This window comes from Poecilia mexicana, unplaced genomic scaffold (assembly GCF_051168715.1).
Source record: "Poecilia mexicana isolate PSO_F unplaced genomic scaffold, ASM5116871v1 scaffold_21, whole genome shotgun sequence".
NCBI lineage: Eukaryota > Metazoa > Chordata > Actinopteri > Cyprinodontiformes > Poeciliidae > Poecilia > Poecilia mexicana.
This window is the reverse complement of record NW_028263390.1, coordinates 7,058,486-7,084,591: the sequence shown is the minus strand read 5'-3', so window position 1 is coordinate 7,084,591 and position 26,106 is coordinate 7,058,486. Positions and strand designations below refer to the sequence as shown.

The following is a 26,106-nucleotide window of genomic DNA, read 5'->3' as shown; positions in this document are numbered from 1 at the left end:
GCTTGTTTGGACAGGAAAGCTCCATCTATAGAGCTCTCTCTGTTTCTCTGCACATTGTGACGCTGCCCAAGAGTGTGGAGGTTGCTTTTCTGGCTTTTGTGCTTTCTGCTCCATTGTGTATTTAAAAGAAAATGGTGTAATATACAGTATGTCCCGAATATTTCAAAAACACGCCGACTGCCGTTTTTATGCAGAAGTTCCAGATGCTCATTGTTCAAAGATGAGAAGGTCGCCATGCTGAACATGAGTGAAATTAATTGCAATGTTCCTCTGGACATTTAAATGTTATCATATATATCGGAGGAATGTTTTATTCTGAAATTATGCCAATTGAACTTCAACCATCTGGAATAATAAAGAAAAACTGTTGTCATACAAATTATTACCATTCGGCTTCAAATAAAATGCTTTGTGTAACATGTTTATTCGGAGAATTCGGCACATATTGTTCAAATCTGTTTGTGTTGCTTGGGTTAAATAGGTATTTGTAACTTATAGATAATTTACAAATATTTACATTAATTGTTGGTTTAAAAATTAGTAAGATACAAAAAAAAATGATGGCTTTCATTTTTAAAAATGATCAGATCGAGGTTGATTAGGACACAATGGTTCATTGGGGGAAAACATCTGTTAATCCAGATGTGGCCATCTACTTTAATTCAGCTGTTAGATTCTGTTTGTTCTGTTGAGGATTTCCTCCTGTGTGTTTTTTTTTAATAGTTTTTTTTCTGAAGAAAAAACACCATCAGCTCATTAGCAGCAATAAAGGTTACAGATGTAGAAGCTTTCTGTATGCCGTGCAATCTAAAACGTATATGTTTGACCAAAATTTCAGCTCCCTTCACTTGCAAGGCAACTGTAGCACAGTAAAAGGCAGGGTGCAACTTGGAGGTGTGTGCGCTTCTTCCCAGCTGGGGAGCCTGCTTTTTAAATTTCAGGGATGACATGTGATACAGGTGCGTGTGAACCAAGGATCCGAGGTCTCCAATTCATTTTTGGGCCAAATTTGATGTGAGTGGGCCATAATTGTTTTCTCTTCAACTGGAAGCTGTTTGATTCCATTACTTTAGTCTTTCTGGGACTGTTGGTGTTTACTTAGTATTTTGTGTAGACCTTGTACGGCAAGATAAACGAGTTGGTTATTACTGCTTTTAATTGGAAAAAGCAACCGTTTTCAAGTACACAGTTGAGTTAAATATAAATACTTAACTGGATCACCTGTTCTAAAAAAAAGACTAATTTGATTAAATCGAATCAGGTGATGTTGTTTATTCTCCAGTGTTCTCAAACAAACCTTAGACGTTCACTAATTAAGTGACTTCTTGAAAGTTTTATTCAGGAGAATGATAAATGAGGGCTCAATACAAATTCACGTCACTTTAAAATTTTTGATTTAGGATAAAACTTGGAAGCAGACATCTTTTTCCCTTCTACTTCACAATTATATTCTAAATACTCAGTCACATACAATCCATTAAGAGTATGACCACTTTTTTTCAAATGTTACATAATCAGTACTTGAGAATTGTTGTACACCAGCTGTTTGTAGGTCATAACCTGTCCCATTTCACCCCCCCTCCCCCAAGTGTTGTGTGAAAGGTGTGGTTGGCAGAATTACATAAAAACCTGCCATACATTAGATCCATCTAGTTCTTTATAGCAGGCTGGGAAACCCCTACAAGACACAATGGCCGTCAGATTTTCTGGACCGCGTTTATGGCGTTTGTGCCCGTTGGTTTCTGGTTCTGGTCCTTTGTGTTTTATTTGTTCCCCCCCTTTTTTTGCCCCCATTCTACATCACCCAGATCCCCAAACAGAGAGCAAGGGGGCCCCTTCTCCCATTGGTCCGTTTCCACTTTCCCTCAAAACTCGGGATCGGCGCACAAAGAGCGCGCAGCCAATCGCAGAGAGCTTCTGGGGAAAGCCCGGCCAATGCCCGCCGCCCTGTTATTTACACAGAGACCGACCCGGCCAATCAGGAGTCGTCACAGCGCAAGGATTCTGACCCCTCCAGCCAATGGGATCGGGGAGGCACATAGTTTTGTGGGAGTGCATATAATCAACATATTATCCAAGGTGGCTCAGATATTGATCCGGTATTCCTAGGTAGTTCAAATTCACCTCCCGCTGCCCTTCGGCTTTGACCTCATTTGTCTCCCTCCCCTCGCCCTCCTCCTTCTTCGAGCTTGGTTGGAGAATTATTCACGCGCAGAAATGCCGAAGAGAAAGGTGAGTTCCGGCCGGCGCACTTCACTGTAGTTCTTTTCCCCCTCTCTCTCCCCCTCACCACCACCACCACCGCCTCTCGCTTTGGACGAAAATAGCGGTGCGCGATTAATGTGGCGACGTCGAGGCAGGCAGGTGAGGCGAGGCGAGGCGAGGCGAGGTGATGGCAAAGTTTCAGAAAAACCGTCTTGCCACTACGCTTCTTGTTTTTAGTGTTGTGTATTTTTTACGACGTGTTTTCTTTTTCTATTTTTATTTTATTTTATTTTTATTTTCGCATCATACATATTTCTGTCCTCACGTCAGCGTTTGTATGTTGGTCATTTTATTTTTGCCACTTCCCTGTCCGAGACGGTGCGGACTGGCGAGAATGTCAGACGGATTCGCAAGATGGATGGATGGATGGATGGATAGATGGGCGCGTGAATCTAACTATAAATGCTGAAGACTTTTCATTTCAGAATATTTTTCAGAAGCAAAAGGAAGGAGAAAAAAAACATATCGCACCCCCCTTGGTCTAAATTTAGTTTGGAGAAATGGTAGGCGCCAACCCGAATGAGCAATCCCATATTCAGGAAGAGAGCAGGCAAAAAAAGACAAGGAAGGAAGAATTAGGGAATTGCTGTTGCCTCTTTACTGTCTAAACAGCAGCACGCGTCGAGTGCCATTGGGTTGTGTTAGTGCGTACGTGGAATTTGGCGTTTGCATCACCTGAAATCTGCTATTGTCTGCGCAGAATCTCCTCTGAGGACAGAGAATGGGGTGGAGAGGGAGAGCGATGGGGGGTATTTAGGGGCGGAGGGGTCGCCCACATGCAAATATGCGATTGTCAAACTGCATGTAAAACTGACCTCCCCCCCCCCTACACACACACCCTCCCGTGCTATGTACCTACACCTGCATCCAAAAGGTGTAGACCTGTGCTGTTCAATGCACATCCTAGTGAAATTGTTTTGTTTGTTTGTTTGTTTTTTGTCACACTTAAATGTCTCAGGTCATCAATTTGAATTTCAAAAAGATAAAGATTAGCAACGTCAACAGAATAATCGTCAGAAGTTTACCGACAAGTGACTCAGAAAACCAACATAAAGGTTTTTGGAGCGGCCTAGACAAAGTCTGGACGTTTTTGCATGACCTTAATAGAACGAAAACAAATTCTGCAAAGAGGAGTGGGCCAACACTCTTTCCTGTTTTGTTGGATTGTTGTTTTTTTTGTAATTAATTAAATCATCATTCTAATTTTCTACTTGTTTCTTATATGCTCAGGTTATCTTTGGTTGATATTCAAGTTAGTTTTTTTGATTGGAAATATTTATTGCGACAAAATGCAAAACAGGAGAATATGTAAGGGGGCTAAGAAGTTTCCCTCTATGCGACTAACTATATCCACAAAGCCTCTAACTCGTTTTACTGTGTTTAATAAGCTAAGAATAAAATTCCTTTAAAAAATTTGGTTTTTCTTTCTTTCTAGTCAGTTATGGCGACACAAGAAATTGCAAATGTTTTGTTTCAGTATCAGTTTGCACAACATTGCAAAATGACTGGACGGCTGGAACTCCTGACTAATATTCTGTAAGAAGGAGGAAAACATGGATTCATCTCAACTGATTTTACCAGTGTAATGTTTATAATATACCAGGGGTGCACCAATTTATCAGTCAGCCGATTTATCTGTGCCAATTTCCTTAATTTTGGGAGGTTGGCCGACTTTTACCTGTGAAGCCGAGCTTATTCACCGATGTTATCAACCTCGGCAAAGGTCTGACAATCAACCACTGTGCTTTTCTTTTCTCCCTGGAGAGACGTTTGACTGACAAACCGGCCGACCAGGTCATGTCTGCACATTTACAGTTAACAACAGTCACCCCATTCTTACTAATTCAGCAATTTTCTTGATATTTGAGCAACATTTCAGACAAACAAAATGGTATGGGCTAAAATTGAAATTGTTAAGTTATTCTTTTTAAAAGCTCTGTAATCAGTGATCGACCAGAAAACTGCAATTGGTGCAGCCCTATTATATCTGGTGCATTGCTTTGATTCCTTCATGCATGTTTGAGGAATCCTTGAATCTTCCTTGTTGGGTCTGCTGTATCGTTCTCTTGATAGTATTCCTTTATGTTCATCTCCAACTCTTCCTCCAGACTCTGGAATCTTGATTTAAAAATGAAACACAAATTTTACTTTTATCTAAAGTCCAGTTTTTTTTTTCTTTCAGTTCCAGATGAACTGGTACAAGAAATGTGACAGTTGTAGGCCATGTCTTGCTTGGATGTGTTTGTGCTTGGTGGCACGTGAACCACTGACTTCATCTGCAGTTCATGTCTTATAAATTTATCATAAACTCCTCCATTTTTTAAGCTTCACAATCCTGTCAATGCTGTGGTTATCCCTCAAACTTGTCCCCCCCCCCCTTTTTTTTTTTACGTTTACCTTCCACTGAACTTTTGATGAATATGAAAAGCTGTCACTTCAGCAGTCTTAACTATGATTATGTAAGCTGTCACACGTCTTTTATTTTGTCGTTTGTGATATTCGTCCATTTTAAGTGAATAACTAACCAATTAACATTTGAAAATTTGTGGTTTATCCAGATGTACCTGTATGAACAGGGATACAAAGGTTCTGACTGGAACCTTTGTATTTGTGCGTTTCTGGTACGCTCGTAAATCTGACGCTCAAGCAACAGCAGCAGATGACAGTAGCGCTTTTTGGGTCCACTGTGGGTTTAATTTAACCTTTAAAAGACGATCTGATTGGACGCTGGAGAAGATTATCGTTGTGTTCCACTTGTGCTAAAAGAAGTTAGCATAAGTAGCATCTCAATGCTAACCATGCAACCGCACAGATAAATGTCAGCATCTCAGCAGCTCACATTTCAAGAAGTATTTAAAAAAAAAAAACCCACATTACATTAATGAAACATTTGAAAGCCAATTGTGTATAACATCACTTTAATCCATTCTTATGGTTGAATTACCTAAATAACAGATTAAAAACAATATGGATCATTGTTGTTGAGCACATATGTCAATTTATCCAATAATTCAGCATTGTCATTGTTTATTTGAATCGGAAATAAGCGGAAATTACATATCTGCTTATTTTGCAGATATGTAATTTTAGATTACGATCCATTTAATTGCGATTAATTAATTAAAGACCCTGCAATTAACTCGATTCAAAATTATAATCTAGTCCTGCCATAAATTTGAATATACTCTTGCAAATATTACACTTGTCAGCCGGTCCCATGTGATCTTAAGTGATCTTGGGGGGTGGGAGGGGTGCGCATTCAGCAGCTGAATGTTTCACTTATGCCTTGGGCCGGCACTATTTACAGCCCATTACTCCACGAAGGAACTCTGTTGTCGGCCAGAGGCCTCTTTTATTAAAATGGAAATCACCGGAGAGCTTCCAGCATCATCACGGCGCATATCATTTGCACAACATGAACCTGTAGTGCATCTCTAAGCAGTTTTCAACCCATAAAAAGAAGAGAAATGTGGTAATTAAATCACTCAGGTGGAACTTTACCAAACACCAGGCTCTATTAGATATGCAAAAATTACAGATTGATAAATCCTAATTAGTTTTGCAAACCTTTAGAGTTGAAGTTATTTCCCCCAGGGGTCGACAAAGAAGGCCTGTAATTTATTTTAACTCAACAATAAGCAAAAGATTATAAATCCTACAACTGTTTTCACTGGTTATAATTTCCTAGTAATGTAAGAATTCCTAGGGGCGAAGTAACCCCTAAAAACGGCACATTTTAAATTTATTAAAATACAAAAATCGGAATTAAAAGGATGTTTTAATTTTTGACTTCAGTTTTATAAAATTAAGAATAACATCTCTATTAGGAGTATCCAAGTCCAAAGGAGCATCGCAAAAATAAAGAGCAGTAGACCCTTTCTTTTTATTGTTCATTTGTGGGAAAAAAAAAAAAAAACATTTATGAACCGAATCATCTTAATCATTCAAGGCAATCAATGTAAATCACTTAAATCTTTAGTTTTTAACCCTCTTATTTTCTTTTCTTTCAGTCCCCAGAGGGTGCTGAGGGTAAGGAAGCCTCTAAAGTCACAAAGCAAGAGGTAAATATTTGACATGAAGGTTGTTTTGTTTTTTTGTGCTGTGTTTGTTACGACATGCTGTGGATTTGTATTGACTGTACTGACGGTGTATCTATATGTATGTGAAAACAGGGCAGGTTAATAATTAGGGCATTTGTAGCTGCCCACAGAGTGTATTTGATATGTCTCTCTCTCTTTTTCTTTCTCTCTGTCTCTCTCTCTCTTGCTCTTTTCTCATCCCTTGCTCCTTCAAGCCCACCAGAAGGTCAGAGAGATTGTCGGCGGTAAGTTTCCCCTCTCCCCCTGCCTGTCTTCACCTCTGTAGCTGTCCTATCTCCACTCTCTTCGAAACTCCCCTCGATACAGCACTGCTGTTGTTAAAGTCCCAAATCCAGTTTGCGGTTTTGATCGACGGAGTCGGTGTTTATAAATTTCATGATCGTTCTCCCCCCACCCCCCTCAGGGCCGAGTTCTGGTTTGGTATGCATGTGTTGTTGTTTTTTTCTGTTGTTTCTGTCCGCTGTGGTCCGGGTCTGCTGCATGGCTGGTTTTAATCAGGCCAAATTACTAAAACCAGTTTCATTTAGATGAATAATCAGAGTGCTCGAGGTTACATTAGACATTGATAATCAAATCAAAACGATCTGACAAATGATGATATTCTACATTACGCCAGTGACTCTGGTCATTCAGCTGTACCCTACAAATGACTTCTCTCTCTGTGTTTTGTACTTTGCATGTTTTATCCATCCGTTGAGTCTTTGCATGTTTTTGCATGTTTGCATGATTACTTTAAAGGGGCAGTGTTATGTAAAATTGACTTCTTTTAAGCTTTACATCATGTTACAATGTTATTCTCTCATCAAAAACATGCCTAGAGTGGTGCTTTGATTCTTTCATGCATGTTTGAGAAATCATTTAATTTCCATGGCAACCATTAAGCCGTCTCTAAGGTGGAGACTTAGCTCCACCTTAGAGACGCAGCTCCTCCTTGAAGCTTCAGTTTCCAAGCTACTGAGTTTCTCCCTCCCAGAGTCACTTCCCCACTCAGCTCCTTCAGACTAGCCAGCAGCAATTAGCAAACACCTGGTGTAACTGCACATCTGCTGAGATCATAATAGAAGCTACTTCTCAGTGAAACATTGGTAAAAATGTTGTTAAAAGGTCAATAGAGGAGATTGTGACGACATTTTCAAGGTGGAGTTTCAGAAAGAACAGGAGTTTCTTAAAGCGACAGTGGCCAAATTTCAAGACGTTAAATTGCAAAGTAAATGTAGCATATTTTTTTTTTACAACTGAAGTTAACATAGTTACTTGACTGTGCTATAAAATGTTACTATGTTCCTAGAAAAGAGATAATATTGATCCTTTAAATGAATAATACTTGAATATTTTTGGGATAACTAGATTTTCTCTTTTTCACCAAGAGTTTATAGAAAAGGATCACCACCGCAAAGTCACTTTCAACATGACTTTAAAAACATTGTTTTTGCTTGTCACGGTTGAAAGTTAAAAAGTATACACACAAAAAGAAATATGTATACTCTTCCAAAGCTGCTTTTTGACACAAAACAGGATGGGATGGTAATGATATACCATGATTTTTTTATTATTTTATTTTATTTTTTAAATACAATCATAATCATTAGAATTGTCACAGTTAACAGGTGAACATCTTTGTAATTTTGCCAGGTTGTGTCTGGCATAAGCGACATTTTACAAAGTAAACAAAATATTTCACATAAAAATATGTGTAATAAATGTATTCAGTTTCAACAGTATATAGCAGAGCGTATTCAAGGTGTATGTAGACGTCAGTTTTCAACTGTAGGTTGTTTATGAAGCATTTTTGCATCAACATCAACTCTGTTTGATAAGTTTGGTGTTGTTTTTTTGGCAAATAGAAGCTCACCAGCTAGCTACATTCCTAGTCCAGACTTTTCTGTTACAAGGACATTTTTTTTGTTAACATCAACAACATTTGAATAGGATTTCTTTTATTGAAACATTTATCAGGGTCAAATTTGGACGGTAGTAGATTAATTGATTCACACATTTACTACCTACATATTTTGACTAGTATATATGTATATACCTTTTGAAAAATTATAGAAATGTATACTGCAGAAAATATATTTCCCACGTTAAATTTTATGCTATTATAGAAAACACAATACGAAAACGGCGCCATTCATTGTTTTTTGCCCAATTCCCGACTTGGTGGTATCTTCATTTCAACTCTTAAAAGAGTTAACCTCACAGTGAACCATTGTTGAAGCTCTACAAGGCTCATCTTCTGTCCTGGAAGGATATTCTTAGGAGAAAAAAATCACATGATTTAACTTTTTTTGACTGCAGTGTTACCAAAGCTCATGGCTTCGGGGTGCACTAGTCCACACTCGGTACTGTAGGAAAATCTGCTATAAATTTGCTCCTTTTCCAGTGCGATCGTGTCACTGATCTGTCATTTGAGGTCAAGATGCAGAGGAATGTCATAAATTTGTAACATAGCAAAATCCAAGTATATTAGCTTTTAATCAAGATTCTCGTCAGACATGAGTTTCATTACCATCTGCTATATTAAGGGTACTATAACTATCATAAAATGGTTCAGATTGAAGAGACTGAATCAAATCATTCTTACAAAATGTGAAAATAGTCAATTCTCACTTTTGTTGCTGTTGTTTTTAGAAACCTGCTCCGCCCAAAGCTGAGGTGAAGCCCAAGAAGACCGTTGTCAAGGTGAGGAGCCCACTCAGCCGCGCTTTAAAAAGCCTGAAGTACTTGGTTCCCTCAGCGACCCTGCTGGATGCTCCCTCCACATTTACTGACATCCCTGGTAAAAAATGTGTAGAGGCATTAAAATACATTCTTCTTTTATTGCTGGTGCATAAACTAACTGGAAAATTTGAGAGTAATCCAACTTTTATTTTAGGCATATTGACTCAGTTGGGGAGTGGGAGGGGGGAGGGGGGGGGAGTCGTTTAACAAAATCACAGGCGCTACATTTCCAATAAAAACAAAAATCCCAGTAAAAAACTAACTAGTCCTAGTTTATGTTGTTTTGACTTTATGATGATCAGAGAGTTGAATAACTTTTAATTAGTAATCCATGGTTTTCTATTTCCCTGGGATGTAAGTACGATGAGATACATAGAATCCCACTTCAAAGGTAAGGCAAACAGGTTCTGGTCTTGAAAGTCTGGAAATGGCTACAAATAATAAGCTTCTAATCATGTCCATGTCAATGAAAGGTTTAAAAGTCTCCATATCAAGCATTAAATGCTGTCTCCATGCCAACAAGCTATTTACAAGGCATGCCAGATTTAGTTATTTGGGTCATATGAGACCAAAGTTAAGCTTTCTAACAACAAACACTCCAAGTGCGTTTGGTGTGAAACAAATGGTGGAAAAGTGCCTCTTGTCCGTTGCTAACAATACAAAGTAGGTAAAGAACCTGTGATGCTGCGGGCTTGCTTCTCTGACAAATGAATTTGGAGTCTTCTTAGAGTCTATGATAACTATTTGAGATGCCAGGGGGCCTTTAAAATGAAACCTTGCCGCTTTCGTGAAAATGGAATTAGCCCCTCATTAGCTCCTTAAACCTGGAGATCTTGTCTTTTGTCTCTTGGCAGAAGGATGAAAAAGGAGCAAAGGCCAAGAAGGGTGGCGCTAAGGGGAAGAAGGAAGATGGTCCGGCCCAGAACGGGGAGACCAAGGCCAACGAGGTATGAAGGGAGGAAAATAAAGCAGACTTTATTCCCTAAGGGATAGAAAGAAAAACCAAACACAGATTTTTATGTTGACAATGTATGCAAACATCATCCTTTCAATGAATTACTTAACATGTGTTTTCCTCCGTAACTCACACCACGATCATATTATGTATCTCCTCCTTACACACAAACACAAACATAGATCTATGTGTCTCGTCCATCTGTGAGTGTGTCCTCCATCAGAAGCATGGCTCCCTCCTTGATGTCAGTGAAAGGGCAGAGCGAGACAGTCAGAGTTAAGGGTATGCTGCAGTGATCCTAATTCACCTCTCTGTGTGATTTTGTTTTTTTTGTTTTTTTTTTGTCACTAACCACTTTATCATTTCTATGTAGCTAACGTTTAGCCAGTGTGCCATGGAGTGCTGTGTTTGTTGGTTTGTTTGGAAATGTGACTTCAGCCGGCGGGGGTGGGGTCGGACGGGGAGGACGTGTTGCTTGTTCTGCAGTGAAGTGAGCCAAGGACAGAGTTTTTACTGCTGCTGCACAAAGCTGTGAAGTGAAATGTGATTGGGTCACTGTGTTCTTAGACAGCCGGTCCCTCCAGTAGTCACTCAGAGGAAGCAGACACATTGGATCCCCCTTTTCAAGTTAAGGCTGACTGCCGGAGATATTTTAGTGCTGGTTAGAAAACAATGAGGAGGAGTAAATCACATAGCCGGGAGAAGCTTTAAATATATTACAGATTGTTCAATCGATACACACTTTTCCGGATCAAAATTTATTACTTGCTCAGCAGGAAGGTGGCAAATTTGAGGTTTTAAATTATATATGTTTGATCTGACATTTGCCTTTTGATTAGAAATGTGGCAGGTGGCCAGGCAGCTGACAGCTGGGAAAATTATGGTCACTTCAGCACATTGTATTACCTCTGTAGAAGTATCTGGTTCATACTTACTATAGAAACATTGCATGCTATTGTTTACATATGGAAATTTTGCGTATGCGCACAATGTTGTAAGGCAAAAAGATGATCCTTTTACCTGTCATGCATAGCTGCGCTGCCACAGTAGAACAATTTTGTTAGCAAAATGAAACCTAGAGATGTAGATATTATTAACACAGTATGGTTCGCCACAGCAAATAAAGGAATAACGCAGAAAAAAACGCTGAAGAACAGCTAAAAACCACTCAAATTCTTCTTTTTTCTTGCTCCGTGCGTCGGCCACCCGGAGACCCGTCGCCAAAGCAACCGACTGACAACAGCTCCGTCAGTGTATCAGAATTCAGCACCAAAAAACACACAACAAAAACAACTTTCCCACACAAAGGACAGAACAGGACATCATGTTGCAAACAAATTTCCATTTTCTTCAACAAATACTAATTCCACGCGATTTCAAGGAAGTATCCTGTTATTAGCAATGCGCCTTATGTCTCGATTCCACTGAAAACTACTGCACAGGTCGATTTGCTCATTTGTCTGTTTCCATTGTAAAAGCAAATCATACAACCAAACCCGTATTGCACCTTTCAAGGGCCGCCTTTAATTGTACGTCCTTAAGGCAATGGTATGGTACAGTGAAGAGTGATACTACTGGTATCACACAACACAGTCCAATATTTAGGGAACACAAAACATCCCTACTTGTGATAAGCACAAGACATATTCACTTACCACGTTTGTCGAGGACAGAAACCAAATATGTCATCTTTTGGTTTGTATGTAATGCATCAGCCTGTATCTATTTAGGACAGGAAAACAACTATGTCCCGCTATAGACTAACCTACTTTTCATTATATTTGATTTGAGCACTTGTGACCTCAATGTCAAATTTATTTATAAGGCACTTTTAAAGCTGTTTGAGACTTCACTAAAGTTACTCCTTTGATTTATGATTCTTTTAATAAATGAAGGAATAACCAGCTAACTCATATTCTCATTGATTAAAACGAATGCGCAAACTTTATTAAAACTCTACAGTCTGCAAGATTTCTCTCTTTTTTCCTCCAAATGAAAGAAAAAAAAAGTGTTGCAAACACTTCGATTTTAGTTTCGTCAGACCACAGATAAGTCTACAAAATTAAGCTTTCTGTCCATGCGTTTGCAATCTATAACCCAGCTTTCTGTGTTGCTCTTTGGACTAACGGCTTTGTCCTCGCTGAATTGCCTTTCTGGCCATGTTGGTACAAGACACGCTACACTGTGGATCATCACATTCTCTTACCAGTTTCACCAAACTGTCACACATTTCACACCAGTGTGTGTTGCGTTCGTCCCTGCGACACAGGACCTGAACGGTGGCATGGCGGGACGTTCCCACCTCGTTTACGCTACAGAATTATTGTTTGAACTTTGAACGCATCCCCAGGCATTCATATGGAAGGATGGTCCAGATTTTCCATGATGCTGCACAATGAAGCAGTGTGTTTGTGTCCTGTAACAAAAAAAACAACAAAAAAACAAAAAAAAAACATCTACAGGCGTTCCTCTATTTAACTCAGATGTTGTAAATTAACGTAATCGGAGAGCTTCCAACAGCAGTGACATCATCATCATGTAGTGTAGCCATATTATTCCCAAAAGGAACTAATTATTCTGGTTTAAAGTCTTAACAGTGAGAAAAGGAGTAGTTTTGTCTTTTTATGCGCTGTATGTAAACATTTAGCTTCAACTGTAAGTCCTGTAGCAGTTACAGAGGTTAGTCTTGGTTGTAGAGGGTTTTTTTTTTGTTTTTTGATGAATTCAGAAACACCCCACATGTTACCCAGGGGGCGTCTTGTGCAGCTCAGTGTTTCCATGACACTTTAGATGAGGTATTGCCAGCAGAATGCAGTAACTATGCTGCATGCAGGCAGAAAAATCTCCAATTACCATCTATGTTTCAACCCAATTGAGTTCTAAAATTTAATTTTAAGCATTTTTTTAAAATCTTGTACAAAAAACCCCAGCAAGTTAGGTGTGTTTACATGTACTGGTTTGGAGCGAATCAATCAGGCGACGCAAAGCATATCTTCATTAAATGTTGACGTACTCATGGCTGTAGTAAATAAAATTAAAATTAAAATTCAAGAGTACTTTATTGATCCCACAGAGAAATTAAATGTTGTTGTAACTCATATTAATTCAAATTCTTCAAAGAGTTATCATAAATATAGGGGTTGCAAACCAGCCCTGATCACACATTTCAGAAAAATGGAGAGTTCTCCTCTCCGAGCCGGAGGTTTGGACTTCCACCACCACCAGTGGATCCACCACTCCCATCCCAGTGCTGGATGATTGGAATTTGAAATTTTTAATTTTTCAGAGTTTTGCGCCTCTTGTAAGACACAGAGCCACCAGTGGATGGGAAAGTTTGCTACGTCAAATGTGTTCCCATTCTATTGTGTGTTGCGCATTAATTATCATCCAGCGAGCTCCATCATGACAAGCATCGCTCTGACACATTATCTGATTTAAACCTCAACATTATGTGGTACCAATAAACCTCCCACACATACATTTGAGTCTGAGCAAACCAGAATAAGCCAATAAAAACATCCTGGTTTAGGTTTAGCGTTTGGATAGCTTCCTCTGAAATCCACCTCAACTGTATCGTCTAAAACTCGCTGCCTTCTTCCCGGCAGGTCTCTGAAGCAGCAGAAGAGGCGACCGACGAGAAGGCATAAGGATTCCAACTCGTCCACTGACTCGTCCGCTCCAACTCCATGGCAGCAAAGCATCTTTTTTTACCGATGATTTTTTGTACCATGCCATCTTTTTTTTCTCTCTCTCTCTTTGATTAGCGATAGCGATGGACAACCAGCAGAACCCTCATCCTCCCGCTCCCTCTCGCATCCCGTGTTGCTTTAGAATACAGCGTCCATCTTAGATGTTCAAAGGCACATTGAAGTGGTTTTATCAGACAGCTGCAGATGTTATTTGTGATGTCTGGGGAAAAAAAACACACCAGGGGATTTGGGGGCATAAATGTGACTGTTATGATCTCTAAACCAGCTTGGCCTTTTATTTGTAGTTATTCCTCTGCGAAGAAGGTCACCATTATCGCCCTGTCATGAGGAGATGCCCTGATCCCTACCCCTCTCCCTCGCCGTCCCCCAGCCTCTTTGGGGTAAGGTGAAAGGTTAAAAATGCAGAGCAGTGGGAGATCAGACAACATGAGGAACATCTGCAGCTTTAAAAAAAAGGAAAAAAAAAATTCTAGTTTTTAGAATCCATGACGCTGTTTCACATAGCTCCTTTTGTATGTGTGTGTTGGAGTGGAAGTGTTTGTGGGTATTTTTTCTTTCTTTCTTTCTTTTTTTTGAACACCTTGTCCTGAAGCAGAGAGTGACATAGCAATAAACGAGTGGTGCTCCTGTTCTGGGCGGCTCTGTCGGCGTCGGACCCTCTGGGCTTTGGCGGAGTTTCATCCTGTTAGGAGAGAATATTTTGAAATAAAAGAAAAAGTCCATCACACATACTTGCCTCTCCCCCCCCCCCGTCTTTCTTTCTTTTAGTGTAAATAGAACAAATGTGGGGTTTTCTGGGTCAAAGTTCAACGTGGTTATATTTGGGGTTTTACGTAACGAAATGAAACGAAGCATGATTGTGATGTTGAAAAGATTCTTTGGTTTCTAAAGTTTTTATAACCCCAAAAAATCTGAGGAAACATGGCATGCACAAGGTCAATATACATTCACAGTTTATTTAGGTGTGGACTTTGACTGGTCCGTCCTAACCAAGTACATTGGTGTGTTAGGCTAAACTATGGACATCCTGGTGGCATCTGTCCATAGACAGATTTTTCTTTGTAATCGGGGTAAAATTATTACCGACATCAGTGGAAAATGTAAAGTCGAATACAAATTATTCGTGTTTTTATAACTAAGCCTTTTATATCCGACACTTTCACTGAAATGTCGACTTTGCTGCACCTAAGTCGGCTTTCACTGAATTTACTAAACTTGGCTAAACATGGCAAGTAGTTTAGAATACTACTTTAATAATTGAGCCCCCCAAAAATTGAAAACTTTGAATCCAGCAAACGCTCAGAATCCCTTTCAAGTTTCAGATCTGTAATGAATAACATCCGTTTTATGCAAAAAAGTTGAAATACTTTTATTTGCTTAATGTTTTTCTTTTTTTTAGCTTCTCCATTTAAGCCGAAGAAACCCTCCCACAGCATGATGCTACCACCACCATGTTTTGCTATTGTGATGTATATGGCAGGCCTAGGCGTCAGTAACCAATCTACGCATAACATTTACACAGAGAACGACACTAAGTGTATAGAAAAAACACTCTTCTTTTATCAGTCTGTTGCAAATTGCATTTTTTTCTATAAAATTTGAAAGAAATGTATTAACTCTGAAACAAAATATATATTTTTTGTTCTATAATTTAAAGATACAAACACATCTCATATTGTAGGTATTACAAAGTCAAGCTATCTTGTTTTGAAGAGTCATGTTGCTTTTGTGACTCTAAAATAAGTTTTGTTGGGCAGAAATGGCTCTTAGGGTTGCAGACCAGTGGTTTAGGGAAATGTGCTGCAGTTTTCCAATGTGGCTTTTTTACATTTTACCCCCCAAAAAAGTTCCATTTTTTTGGTGTCACCTTAAACAGAACACCTTCTGTTACAAGTCTCCCTTAGTAAACTGCAGCTTCTTATTTTTGGCTTTATTTTGACAAACGGTTAGCATTCCGGAGCGCCGCTTTAATGCGTCCAGGTTTAGAAGTACTTTTTAAAGCGCTGCATGTGTGTGTGTGTCCATCTTTACACCTTTGCGTGTGTGTGTGTGTGTGTGTGTGTGTGTGTGTGGGAGGTCGCCACGGGCACGTGGCAGTGTTAAATACAACTGCTGTGTCAGGAAGTGAAAGGTCAGCATTTGTTGGAGTGGTGGGACCAGTGAAACCGTACGGCCTATTCATTTGACCCGTCTTTCTAAACCATAAACCAGGAGGGTCCAAACGTTTCCTCGCATGGGTCAAAATCGTCAAGTCAAAAGGAGTTGAGAGCCAAAAAAAACATTTTCTGTTACCAACTAGCCATCCAACACCTTAGTTAAATAAAGTAGTAAGAGTTGTTGCTAGAAATGGACGTCCACAACTTGAAAGATGTGCCTAATTGAAAGTAATTTTAGACATTTTCTGTGTATCAGTTTGAAAAAGTGCAATTTAGTCAATTCTGGTCAGTAAAAATCAGGACTCTTTTTCTTTGAATATGCATGCCGTATTCAGCCGAGTTTGTTAAATTAGTTAAAATTAGATTTTCGGTGCAGCAAAGTTTGCTTTTGGGTAGAAGTCACCGGTCCTCGCAAGAAAGTGGCTACTCAAAGACGAGTACTTTGTGTTGAAGCCGATGTTTTCTACTGTAAGAAGATTTCACTTTGTCTGTGATCATTTTGTTCCAATTAAAAATAACAAGTCTCCATCTACATCAAACACCTGTAGTGATCGACCAAATTCAAGGTTTTCCATTGTAGCATCTACATGAAGACAGAATACAAACATTTTTATTTGTGTTGTGTTTATGAATCCTCATCACAAAGGGACGAACTGATGGAATTTAAACCCCCTGCAGCATTTTGTACACTCTAGTAAGCTGTAGTAAAAACTGTGGAAACTACAGAATTGCTAAAACAATGAACATTAGAAACAAATACAGCAGTTTTAGTGTCTTAACAAGGTCTTTCGATATACGGTAACAACAGCGCATTCAGTTTCTATTTGCTCCTAAGATGTCTGCCTGTTTGTAAAATAAATAATACCCTCGGATTCCTCTGTGACATGCTGGGTGGATCAGGGTGAGGTTGCCTCCTTGTGGCCGTGTCACTCCATAGGTCAGCAACTTAACTGGTATTCTTTTCTTTCTTACTTTTTTTCTTATTTTAGCTCGCTCTTGTTAAATAAAATGTATCTAGATTTGAAAAATCTCAATGAGACAACTTTTTAGTTCTACTAATCTGTGTAAAACTGCTTTGCTGTGTGGTTACATGTTTACAAATTGTATTTGATTCCTCTTTAGATGAGAGAAAATTAAGTAATTGACCTGAATGGAATGTTCTGTATTTATGGAGAGAAAAGAAACAATAATTTTGATTTTAAAATGCACATCATTTGCAGCCCAATGCTCCCCCCTCCAAATAAAAGAAAAAAACAAACCAAAAAGAACCCCCAAAAAACCCAGCAAGACATAATACAGACAAAATTGCGAGCACATCTGTTAATGTTGTAAAAAATAAAAAATCTAATGAAGTAATAATTTATTGCAAAAACATAATTTCATGCTTTATTTCAAATATAACTTTGTTTGAATAAGAGTTTTGGAAAACTGTCCTGCTAATAGAGATATTAAGAAGACATTTTCAGTTAGGTGGTAAAGATTACTAATTAGAAATGACAAATTAAGTTAGAAATGGATTAAAAATGCTTCAGCGGCATGTATGTGAAAGGGATTCATAAGGCTTCAAGAAAAAGTACCATTTGTGACTTTGTACAATGCAATTATTTATTAACAGAGTTTTTTTTTCCTCTATTGATTAAATGTATTTGAATTAATGGCAGATTATTCCCCCCCCCCTTCTATTTTTCAAAGTTGATAAAATGCTACGGCAGTAAAATAGTTATTTATTTCAACAACACGTTTCTTCTGATTTGAAGTCATATGATAGAGTTCTACCTTGATAGAGAATCTGTGAAGAGAAATAAAGATTAGGGTGATGGAAAGTCGGCATTCCAACCTCAGAGACTTGGAGCTCCTCACCAAAGTTCAATTATCAAAATCCATGTGGAAAAATGCAGAAACCTTTCAGTTCTGCTGGAAAGAGTATGAAAGGTATTTTTATTTTTTAAAAGATGGATTTTCTTTATTAGTAGCATTTAAAGGACACTGCTTGTTTCATTTTATTTTGAGCGATGCCCGTCTCGTTTGCTATGACGAGCAAATATTTTGGTTAAAAGAAAATATCTTTAAATCTGCCGGGGGTAATTTTGGGTTTATCTGTGCTGGTGAGAACTGACATCAGGAGTTTTGGATAACAATCATTTGTTCTGTTCTTGGTTTACTTTCAATCGTAATGCGATGTTTTTGTTTTTGCCATATTTTAGCCCACTTCATGATGTCAAACAAGGTGTGTTTTGTGTGTGTGTGTGTGTGTGTGTGTGTGTGCGTGTGTGTGTGTGTGTAATTTCTTGATTCTTCAAATGCTACTCTAATCAGGTTTGGGTGAAATAAAAAAAAAAGTAAAAAAAAATGTGGTTTAAAAACAAGAGTTAATTATATTTTCAACTGTTGGTTTGGATTGCTTTACCCCTCCGTAAAAGAGAAAATTATTTCAAATCTGCATTTTGCATTTATTTAGGTAATCTTGGTTTGTTTTTAAAATTAGCTGAATGAGCTAAAACATGTAGGTGTAAAAACAGAACAAAACAAACCTGTAAGGGTTTTCTGTTTTCCAAATCATGTTTGAATAAAGCCTTGCGTTAGTAAATATAAAATTGTTATGTTGGGAGCTATTATCAAGGGGTTGAACACTGAAGACTAAAAAGCTATTCATTGCAGGAAATCTAGTCTGTTGAATAAAAATTGCTTTTTTTTTTAAACTTTTCTACAATATGAAAAAAAACAACTATTTAAATGGTCGCAACAAACGGGCAAAAGGAGCAACAAATATTTTCTGGTTTGCTTACTTTCTTATCTTAAAAACATAAAAAGATTATTTGTTTTTGTTGTGTTTTCACATTGGGAGAACATTAACTCCTGGCTGGTTTTGCTCTAAGTAAACACATGAATATAACTACAATTATTATTTTTTAATCAAAATATTATACATTTTATGGATGCAGTTAAGTTTAAGTGTTGTTCGTAATAAGACAAAGTTAAGGAAGATTTACCTTGTAGCGTGTGCACTAAGCGTTAGTCTTTGTGTGCGTACATGACGCGGAGGTCGCCTGAGAAGAATTACTCATCCTCTCCACTAATGTGGCCTTTATGAAAGAACGACAAGACGAAAGTCATGACAAGTTGTGTTGGTCGTTTGCCACAAGCCGTGTGAGGGACGCAGCAAAAAGGGTGGAAGAAAATGCTCCAGATAGACAAGGCCGAAAATGAAACAGACACTCAACACTTCACATAACCCTAGAAACGCACCACTGTCACTTTGACACACGGTGATGGAAGCATGCTGCTCTGGGGATGATTTTCTTCAACTACAGGGATTGAGGAGAAGATAAATGAAGCTAAATACAGGGCGAAAGTGGAATAGTGGAATGGTTTCAAAGCATACTCGTGTGTGAGACTGGCCCAGTCAAAGTCCGTTCAAAGCTAAGTCTTTTTCGTTCTGTCAAAAAGCACTTTCAAATGTGTGATACGACTAAAATCAACCCTTTTAACTTTTGTGAGACATGCTTTTACTTCCACGTTGTGTGCTGATCTTTTTGGTTATTACATTCCCAAGTTTGCAAAATCACACACAAAACATTAGTATGGACACTGAAAAAAAATTAGTTGCTTGTTTTAGCATTATTCCTAAATAAAACTTTGGGGTAAATGATGCAAAAAGTAGCTTAAACTAACTGTTGTTTCTTTTTCTTATCTGTAAGTCATCCTGCGGCGTGTTTTCTTGTGAATCTTCCTTGATGGTCAGCCTTCAGTCTCTATTGTTATTAAATTGCTGTAACTCACGGGGTTTCATTCATTAAGCTGCATTCCCCTTTTCCATCCCTTCCCCCCATTTTACTGCCTAGCAATATTTGGAAGAGAAATGGACGACTTCCCCACCAAACGGCACAGAGTGGGTGTGTTACAACGTCGTGTTATACAAGACGGCAACAACGAGCGAAGTAAAAACACACGCATATTCACACGTTTGCAGAGCTAAAACAATGTACACAGTTAGATACAACGGTTGTAAATCCTTCACGGACACGGGAGCCGTGATATTCAACAAATTCTGTTAAACAATGTCGTATAAATTATGCAACGCTCCCTGCGTCCTCTGTTAAATTACAACTGTGTAATACGTTTTTTGTCGTAAAATGTGGTAAATACAGGCTAATTTCGTCGTAACAACTAAGCTACAGCAATGTGTCCTCTGCTTTAGCAGGCTGCCATTTCTAGCTCCACTCTACAGAGACCGAGTGAGACGCACTTGTTTGTGTGGTTCCGCCATTTTCGTTGAGGGGGAGGGGGGATTAATACAAATAAACAAAACAATGCAAACCAACGGAAAATAAAATTTAGCAGAAGCATCTGTTAACATAATGATATTTTAGCCACTCGTCGCCAACATCTGAAGAACGTTATCCTGCGCAGCGAGTCGTACGGCGCGCACTAGCTGACGCTCGGCGGATGAATATTAACGCAGACGGGACTATGTTCGAGCGAGGCTGAATGGAGGCAGCCTCTTCCTGGTGGATAAACAGTGACAGCTACAGGGCAGCCACCTAGACCCAGCACACAAGCTCTGGCGCTGCCCTGGCAAACAACACCCAAAATGGCTTCAGACAGTACACACATCGCGCAGTTGACTTCTGGTGAGTAAAGTGAGATCGAAGAGTGTGTCACGGCTGTTTTAATAGCCCCCCAAATTTTCCTCGGTACCCTCTTCTAACGCAGCTCCCGTCCTCTTCTCCCCTCCAACCGTACCAGAACTGTACTTCCTAATAGCCCGGTTTCTAGAGGCTGGACCGTGCCAGAAAGCCGCCGAGGTTGGTGTTTTTGCATTTTAGGTTAATTTAGAACATGTCCAAAATTGTCATGAGGTGTAATTTTGCGTTTTTATCCTATTTTCAGACCCTGATAAGGGAGGTGGAGGAGAAGGAGGTAAGCAGTCAGCACTACGAGAGAGATGCTTCTCTCTGCACTGTACTGTGTGATGTTGCCTTTTCTCTCTGAATTATCATTTAGCGTTTTAAAACATCACTCCACACATTTATGAACTGGGTGATCACACTCTACATTATTTCTCTGTTTTAGCTGCTACCCAGAAGGCTGGACTGGACAGGGCAGGAGCACCCCGGGACGTACAAAAATTTGGTAAGGCTGCTCTATAACCGAGGGAAAAAGTTTTTAGAGAGCAAAATAAAAATTGAATTTCCCGCAATTTTTAAATCAGGTGGCAAAGAAAGAACCCTAAAGCACTCTCGGGGCGAGCTGGCTCCTGGTTGGGGGGTTGTTTTGCAGCACCGACCGGGTCGAATGCCGACCCCATGTGCAGCCCGGTGTGCGGGTTCGGTGTCACGCAGGTCCAAAAGGTTTAAATAGTTGTTGGAAAATAGTGTGCGAAATGTTGATACGTCACGAGGGCTGTGTGGTGTGGGAGCGCCAGGATCAGGAGGAGGGACTCCCTGCGCCACAAGCCTGGGAGAGATGGAGGCGCTCTTGTCCTACAAAGAACCAACATTTGTGTGCATGGGGCAAGAGTTGGAAAAGATGACTTTTTTTTTGTAAGAGAGAGGAGATATAAACAGCAGAATTTAGTAAAGCTGCTCTGTTGAAGCTCCCTGCTCGGCGTGGAGGCATTCTGGGAGAAGGAGTTGTTTATAGGGGAACTTGGATGCAAGTTGGAGCTCAAGAAAGGAAGCTGATCAGCTCATGTGAAGATGAGAGGTAACTTTTTTGCTGATATGTTCTATTAGACCTATTAATTTAAAGGCTAATTGTCATGTAAACAAACGGTTATAAGCGCTTATTTACGCACGGGGGCGTGGAGACCATTTGTTATCGCGTGCATATTTACGTCTTAGCTCGCCCGCGTGAAGTGAAGTAGTCGACTCATTTTTGTTGTTGCCATTTTAATTGTTTTTATTTTAATATTGATATTTTGTAATTGAATGTGACACATTTAAAGGAAATAAATATACACACGGGTTTGCAGGTGTCTTTCCTCGCATTTACGAAAACGTGCGTGTAGAGATCGACAGGCGAAACGCTGCGAATTACGACAGAAACGAATCTTAGATGTTTAAAGAAAATAATTGACGGCGCGCTTCTTCTGCCTGGCTGCGTTTCTTTTTCTCGCTCTTCCTGCTTGTCTCTCCGTTCCTCCCCCTCCTCCACCTCCTCCTCCTCTTCCTCCCTTCTTCAGCCAACCTCACCGGTCTATTGTGTGTAACATCTACTGTTGTGTGTAGAGTATTTAAGAACAAAAATCCTGCGGACGCGGTTTTAATTATTCGACCAAAAAACGGAAAGCGGATCGTGGGGCGTTTCAAATCTCGGTGTTCTGCCTCTTTATCAAAGAAAGGGGGGGGGGGGGTTGGGCAGCGATGAAAAGCACACGCATACCCCTCATTGATATTGTTGTAATTAACAATATTAATTATGGCTAATTAATTGAAGGGGGGGGGGATTAATTAGATTTTTGATTATTTCCATCCTCTATGTAAATTAAACGGATTCATAGCGTTTTTGAAACGTTGCGTTTTTGAAAAAATTGAAATATTTTGTTACCTTATTAGTAGCTGATCAATTGAATTATTGATTTATTTAAAAATGTAATCCTTTAATGTTCGCTTAATTTTAGACCAAGTAATTTAAACTGGAATTAGAAGCTACATATGTATGTTTTTGTTGCTAATTTCACATTTTCATTGTTACGCAAGGAAGTGTAAGATATAAAGAATAAAAAAAATAGATAAGTTGCAGTGGGTGTGAGGGACCATGTGTTCAGCGTTGGCGCAGTCGTGGCCGGGGGTGTGTTCTGAAGGAAAATGGAGCCAGTTGTTTTTGCACATCTTTCACTTATGTATATGAGGACGTGTGTGTGTTTTTACGTGCCGTTATTAGATCAGCCTGAGTCGGGCTCTGATATGTGCTTGGCAACTCTGATCACGTCTCAGCGCCATCAAGGATGTTGAAAGCAATTAAAGGGTATCTGTGTGTGTGTGTGTCATGGGGAATAAGTTATGGTTGCGGATTAGATAAAGAAATTAAGCAAACGAGTGCGTTTTCTAGGAGTAAATGTGTAACAGTGAGCTTATTTAACCAGCTGAGACGTGCAGTGTAAATTAATTGTTTTTAGATGTTTTATCACAGAATCTTGTCTCCTTAAACGAACACCAGGCTTTTATTTTCCTCCCTTTAATCCCGCCGTGTGTTGCATGCTCTTTGAGTCATCCAGGCATGTGTGTTTCTTCAGAAGTAGGCCATGCAAGAGAGTCCCCCATGTGTCAGTGGAATCAGTGACACTCTGTGTTTATAGGCTGGGTTTTTTTTCTGTTTCCTACCTCATGGTTATGTTGTGTGCCACTCCCCCCCCAAGCACCAACCCCTTACTCTCTGCTGCTGAGCATTAGCTATGTGACATTTTAGGCTGTGTGCTTCTCCTATTGAGCATTTTGAGAGAGAATGTAGTATTAGGAATATGGTCAACGGTTAGCTGTCTTTGTTAGCCTCGTCCTGTTTGTTTCTGGGGAAAGCCATAGAGATGGTAAGTCATTTTGAAAAAGGACTTACCTTATGTTGCTGGATGTTTCTTATAAGTTATTGTTAGATATACATTTCCAGCTATCAGTACAAACTCTAAACATGTCAATTTGGCTTCCAGTTTTGTCGTTTTTGGTTTAAGTTCATACTCACGACTGGTCAAAATATTGTTTCAGCGTTTTTGATATGTGCAGGCACATTATGAATGACCTGCTTACACACAGTGAGATTCTCGGTATTAAAATCTTGAGTTAAAATACCTGAGTTTTAACACAAAAACTTGTAACGTGATCCAATTACCTTTGATTTATGAGAAAAGAGCAACAGTTATTTTTTTGTGCCAGAAAGCAATACAAGATTGTATTAAGATGTATCTATAACATTTATTTATTTATTTTTTAATGTATGAGGTTAAGCTGCAGCATAAATTTAATTCCCAATAAGTAGAGTTATGTCTGTTTTTCAAAAATATGTCATGTTTATCTTCTGCACAAGCAACACTTATATAACAACCTTGTACTAACAGGTTTGCTGCTTTACAGACCTTCAACTGTGGCCTGTCTGCTGTGCCTCCGTGGGTAGAGTAGTTGAGTTGCAATCGGGATGTTGCAGGTTCGATTCCAGCCTGCATATGTGATTTCTATATATAAATATGAATCTAGTGTACTTCATGGTCTAGTAACAGAGTATTTCTCGTTGAGGTGACTGCTGTCTTGTTATAGAAGATTTGGCATCATTCTGGGTTTCCATAATGATAAATGGTGACAGATAAGATCAAAACAGCATGTAAGCACTGCAAGTTGTTCAGACGCTGAAGGAGACAGAAAACATCACTATAACAACCAATGGCTGGATGTCTAAATGTAGCATAGATTGGGAAAAGAAAGAGTAAAGGCCTTGTTCTCATAAACTCAATATTGTGTCTTGTTTCATCTTGAGTTTTAGCTGTCTGGACTTAAAACTATACAAATAGATGATAAATGTTTTAGAGTCTTAACTAGTTGAAAGCTTGATGTGCTTTGATGCCACTAACTTACCAATGCCTTATGTCATAAAATGTGGCAATTCACATCCACTGATGCTCACTTTTTTCAAAAACATTATTTGCAAACATCATACATGGAAATACGAAACAAGGATAGAAATGCTGAATAAAGAGTTTCACAAAATAAGTCGACAGCTTCATCATTTAAGCCGGAAGTGTAAAATGGCGCGATGAACTTAAAGCTGAATGTCATCCAGTAGAAACCAGCTGTAATGAGGTTCTCACTCACTGACTATTTTAGCCTGGATTTACGGAACAGTATTTTTTCTACGAAATGCTACTAAAGTGAGTTTGCCAGAATATAAACGACCCAATTACATCTCAGCAATTGCTCAGTATGTTTAAAATTAGCTGAACGGTGTGAGAGTTATGGAAAAGTACAGACGCGGGTCGGATAATCATACCTGCCTGCACGCACACTTTCTTCTTTATGCAGCTGCTCTCTATTAAAAAAAGCTGAAATCTCAAACTTGAGTTTTTTTCCCCTTGGGTAAACCAGTCACATCAATTTTTCATATAACACAGACTGCATGAAGTTAAAACAACTCGAATCCAGTTTTATTGACTGAATATTTGTATTTTAAGGCTTGTTCTAATGAGAGGAACTGTATCAAATGTAGCTTTCTGTATCGTTAGCACAAAGCTAACGATGCTTTAGCAGGGTGAGAGAGTTCTGTTTTTTTTTTCTCTGCTGTCCTGCTCGCGGTGGTCGCTGATTGAACGCTTGTGTTCAGGTGAAGCTGTGCAGACACGTCGCTCCAGACCACCTGCTGCAGGTTTGCTCCAGAGTTTGTCCGCTGCTGGAGAGGGAGGTCCCCGCCAGCGTGCCGGGACTCACCAGCCTGCTGGGGGCCGGCAGGCAGAACCTCCTGCGCACCAGCAACAGTAAGTGGATGAACAATGCATGAGCTGCTTTTAACATCGACACAAGCCGGTGGATATACATTATACATGTGCAGGCTGTCATGGAAACCTTTGGGAACGAAATCTGAAAGTGTTAAAAGATGGAGGGCTTAAATACATCCAGACCAAGCCAAAGGTGTGCTGCACAGCGATCTTTAAAACATGACTGTTTCTGCTTCCTATTTTCTTCCAGGCTGCAAACATGTTGTGTGGAAAGGTTCGGCGTTGGCAGCACTACACTGTGGAAGACCCCCGGAGCCACCTATTATTTATGGGAGTCCACCCAATATTGGTATGAATTATCATTATGTGTTTTATCTTGAACATGCACGAGCTTGGATGGGTTCGTCACAGTATGATAACCTTAAGTAAAACTACACTGCGTCGCTGTATGTACACCAACATTTGATCCATTTATTAAATTTAAAACAGAAAAAAACAGCTATTATTTTTACTGCTGCAAAAGTACAATTGTGTATCGTAGTTTTAATAATTTGTTTGTTGTTATTTTTCATAAGGACACACTAATCAAATATAGGCTTTGACAGGGTAATCAAAGCCTATATTTTGTGCTTAGCACTACAATATAGGCTAAGCACATTTTACCTAAAACTCCTCCAGTTGCATAGTTTAGCTTCGCCTGTTTCAGTTTATTTAAAGGAAATAAACTGATAAATAAACTCCATTCAAGCTACTGAGATGTTTATTTTCTTATTTTAAAAAGGAA

The 26,106-nt window shown here is 39.2% G+C and overlaps 2 protein-coding genes across 5 annotated transcripts in view; both read left to right on the top strand.

Moving 5' to 3' along the window:
- The first annotated feature begins 1,829 nt into the window (after positions 1-1,829).
- hmgn3 (high mobility group nucleosomal binding domain 3) lies at positions 1,830-14,482 on the top strand. Of its 3 annotated transcripts, XM_015002440.2 has the most exons (7): positions 1,856-2,232; positions 6,276-6,326; positions 6,560-6,589; positions 8,997-9,047; positions 9,941-10,033; positions 10,224-10,323; positions 13,647-14,482. In XM_015002440.2, exons 1-7 carry the CDS (start codon positions 2,218-2,220, stop codon positions 13,652-13,654), a joined length of 348 nt encoding a protein of 115 aa, XP_014857926.1. In that variant the 5' UTR covers positions 1,856-2,217; the 3' UTR covers positions 13,655-14,482. The 3 variants fall into 3 exon arrangements, with proteins under 3 accessions (XP_014857929.1, XP_014857926.1, XP_087858102.1); XM_015002443.2 differs by lacking the exon at positions 6,560-6,589 and having other exon boundaries at positions 1,830-2,232; XM_088001976.1 differs by lacking the exon at positions 10,224-10,323 and having other exon boundaries at positions 1,927-2,232.
- A 5,905-nt stretch (positions 14,483-20,387) lies between these two features.
- phip (PHIP subunit of CUL4-Ring ligase complex) overlaps positions 20,388-26,106 on the top strand; it is a 36,710-nt gene continuing 30,991 nt past the window's right edge. For both annotated transcript variants that reach the window (XM_088002163.1, XM_015002424.2), the window contains exons 1-6: positions 20,388-20,538; positions 20,654-20,712; positions 20,798-20,827; positions 20,981-21,040; positions 25,211-25,361; positions 25,573-25,671. In XM_088002163.1, coding sequence (XP_087858289.1) covers positions 20,499-20,538; positions 20,654-20,712; positions 20,798-20,827; positions 20,981-21,040; positions 25,211-25,361; positions 25,573-25,671 — 439 coding nt within the window. In that variant the 5' untranslated portion in view covers positions 20,388-20,498. The remainder of the gene's footprint in view (positions 20,539-20,653; positions 20,713-20,797; positions 20,828-20,980; positions 21,041-25,210; positions 25,362-25,572; positions 25,672-26,106) is intronic.

Excerpts from the sequence above, each read along its gene's own strand:
- hmgn3 (XM_015002440.2), top strand. Across the intron at positions 6,590-8,996 it reads GGTCAGAGAGATTGTCGGCG|AAACCTGCTCCGCCCAAAGC; the intron begins GTAAGTTTCCCC and ends TGTTGTTTTTAG. Across the intron at positions 10,034-10,223 it reads GGGAGACCAAGGCCAACGAG|ATCTATGTGTCTCGTCCATC; the intron begins GTATGAAGGGAG and ends ACACAAACATAG.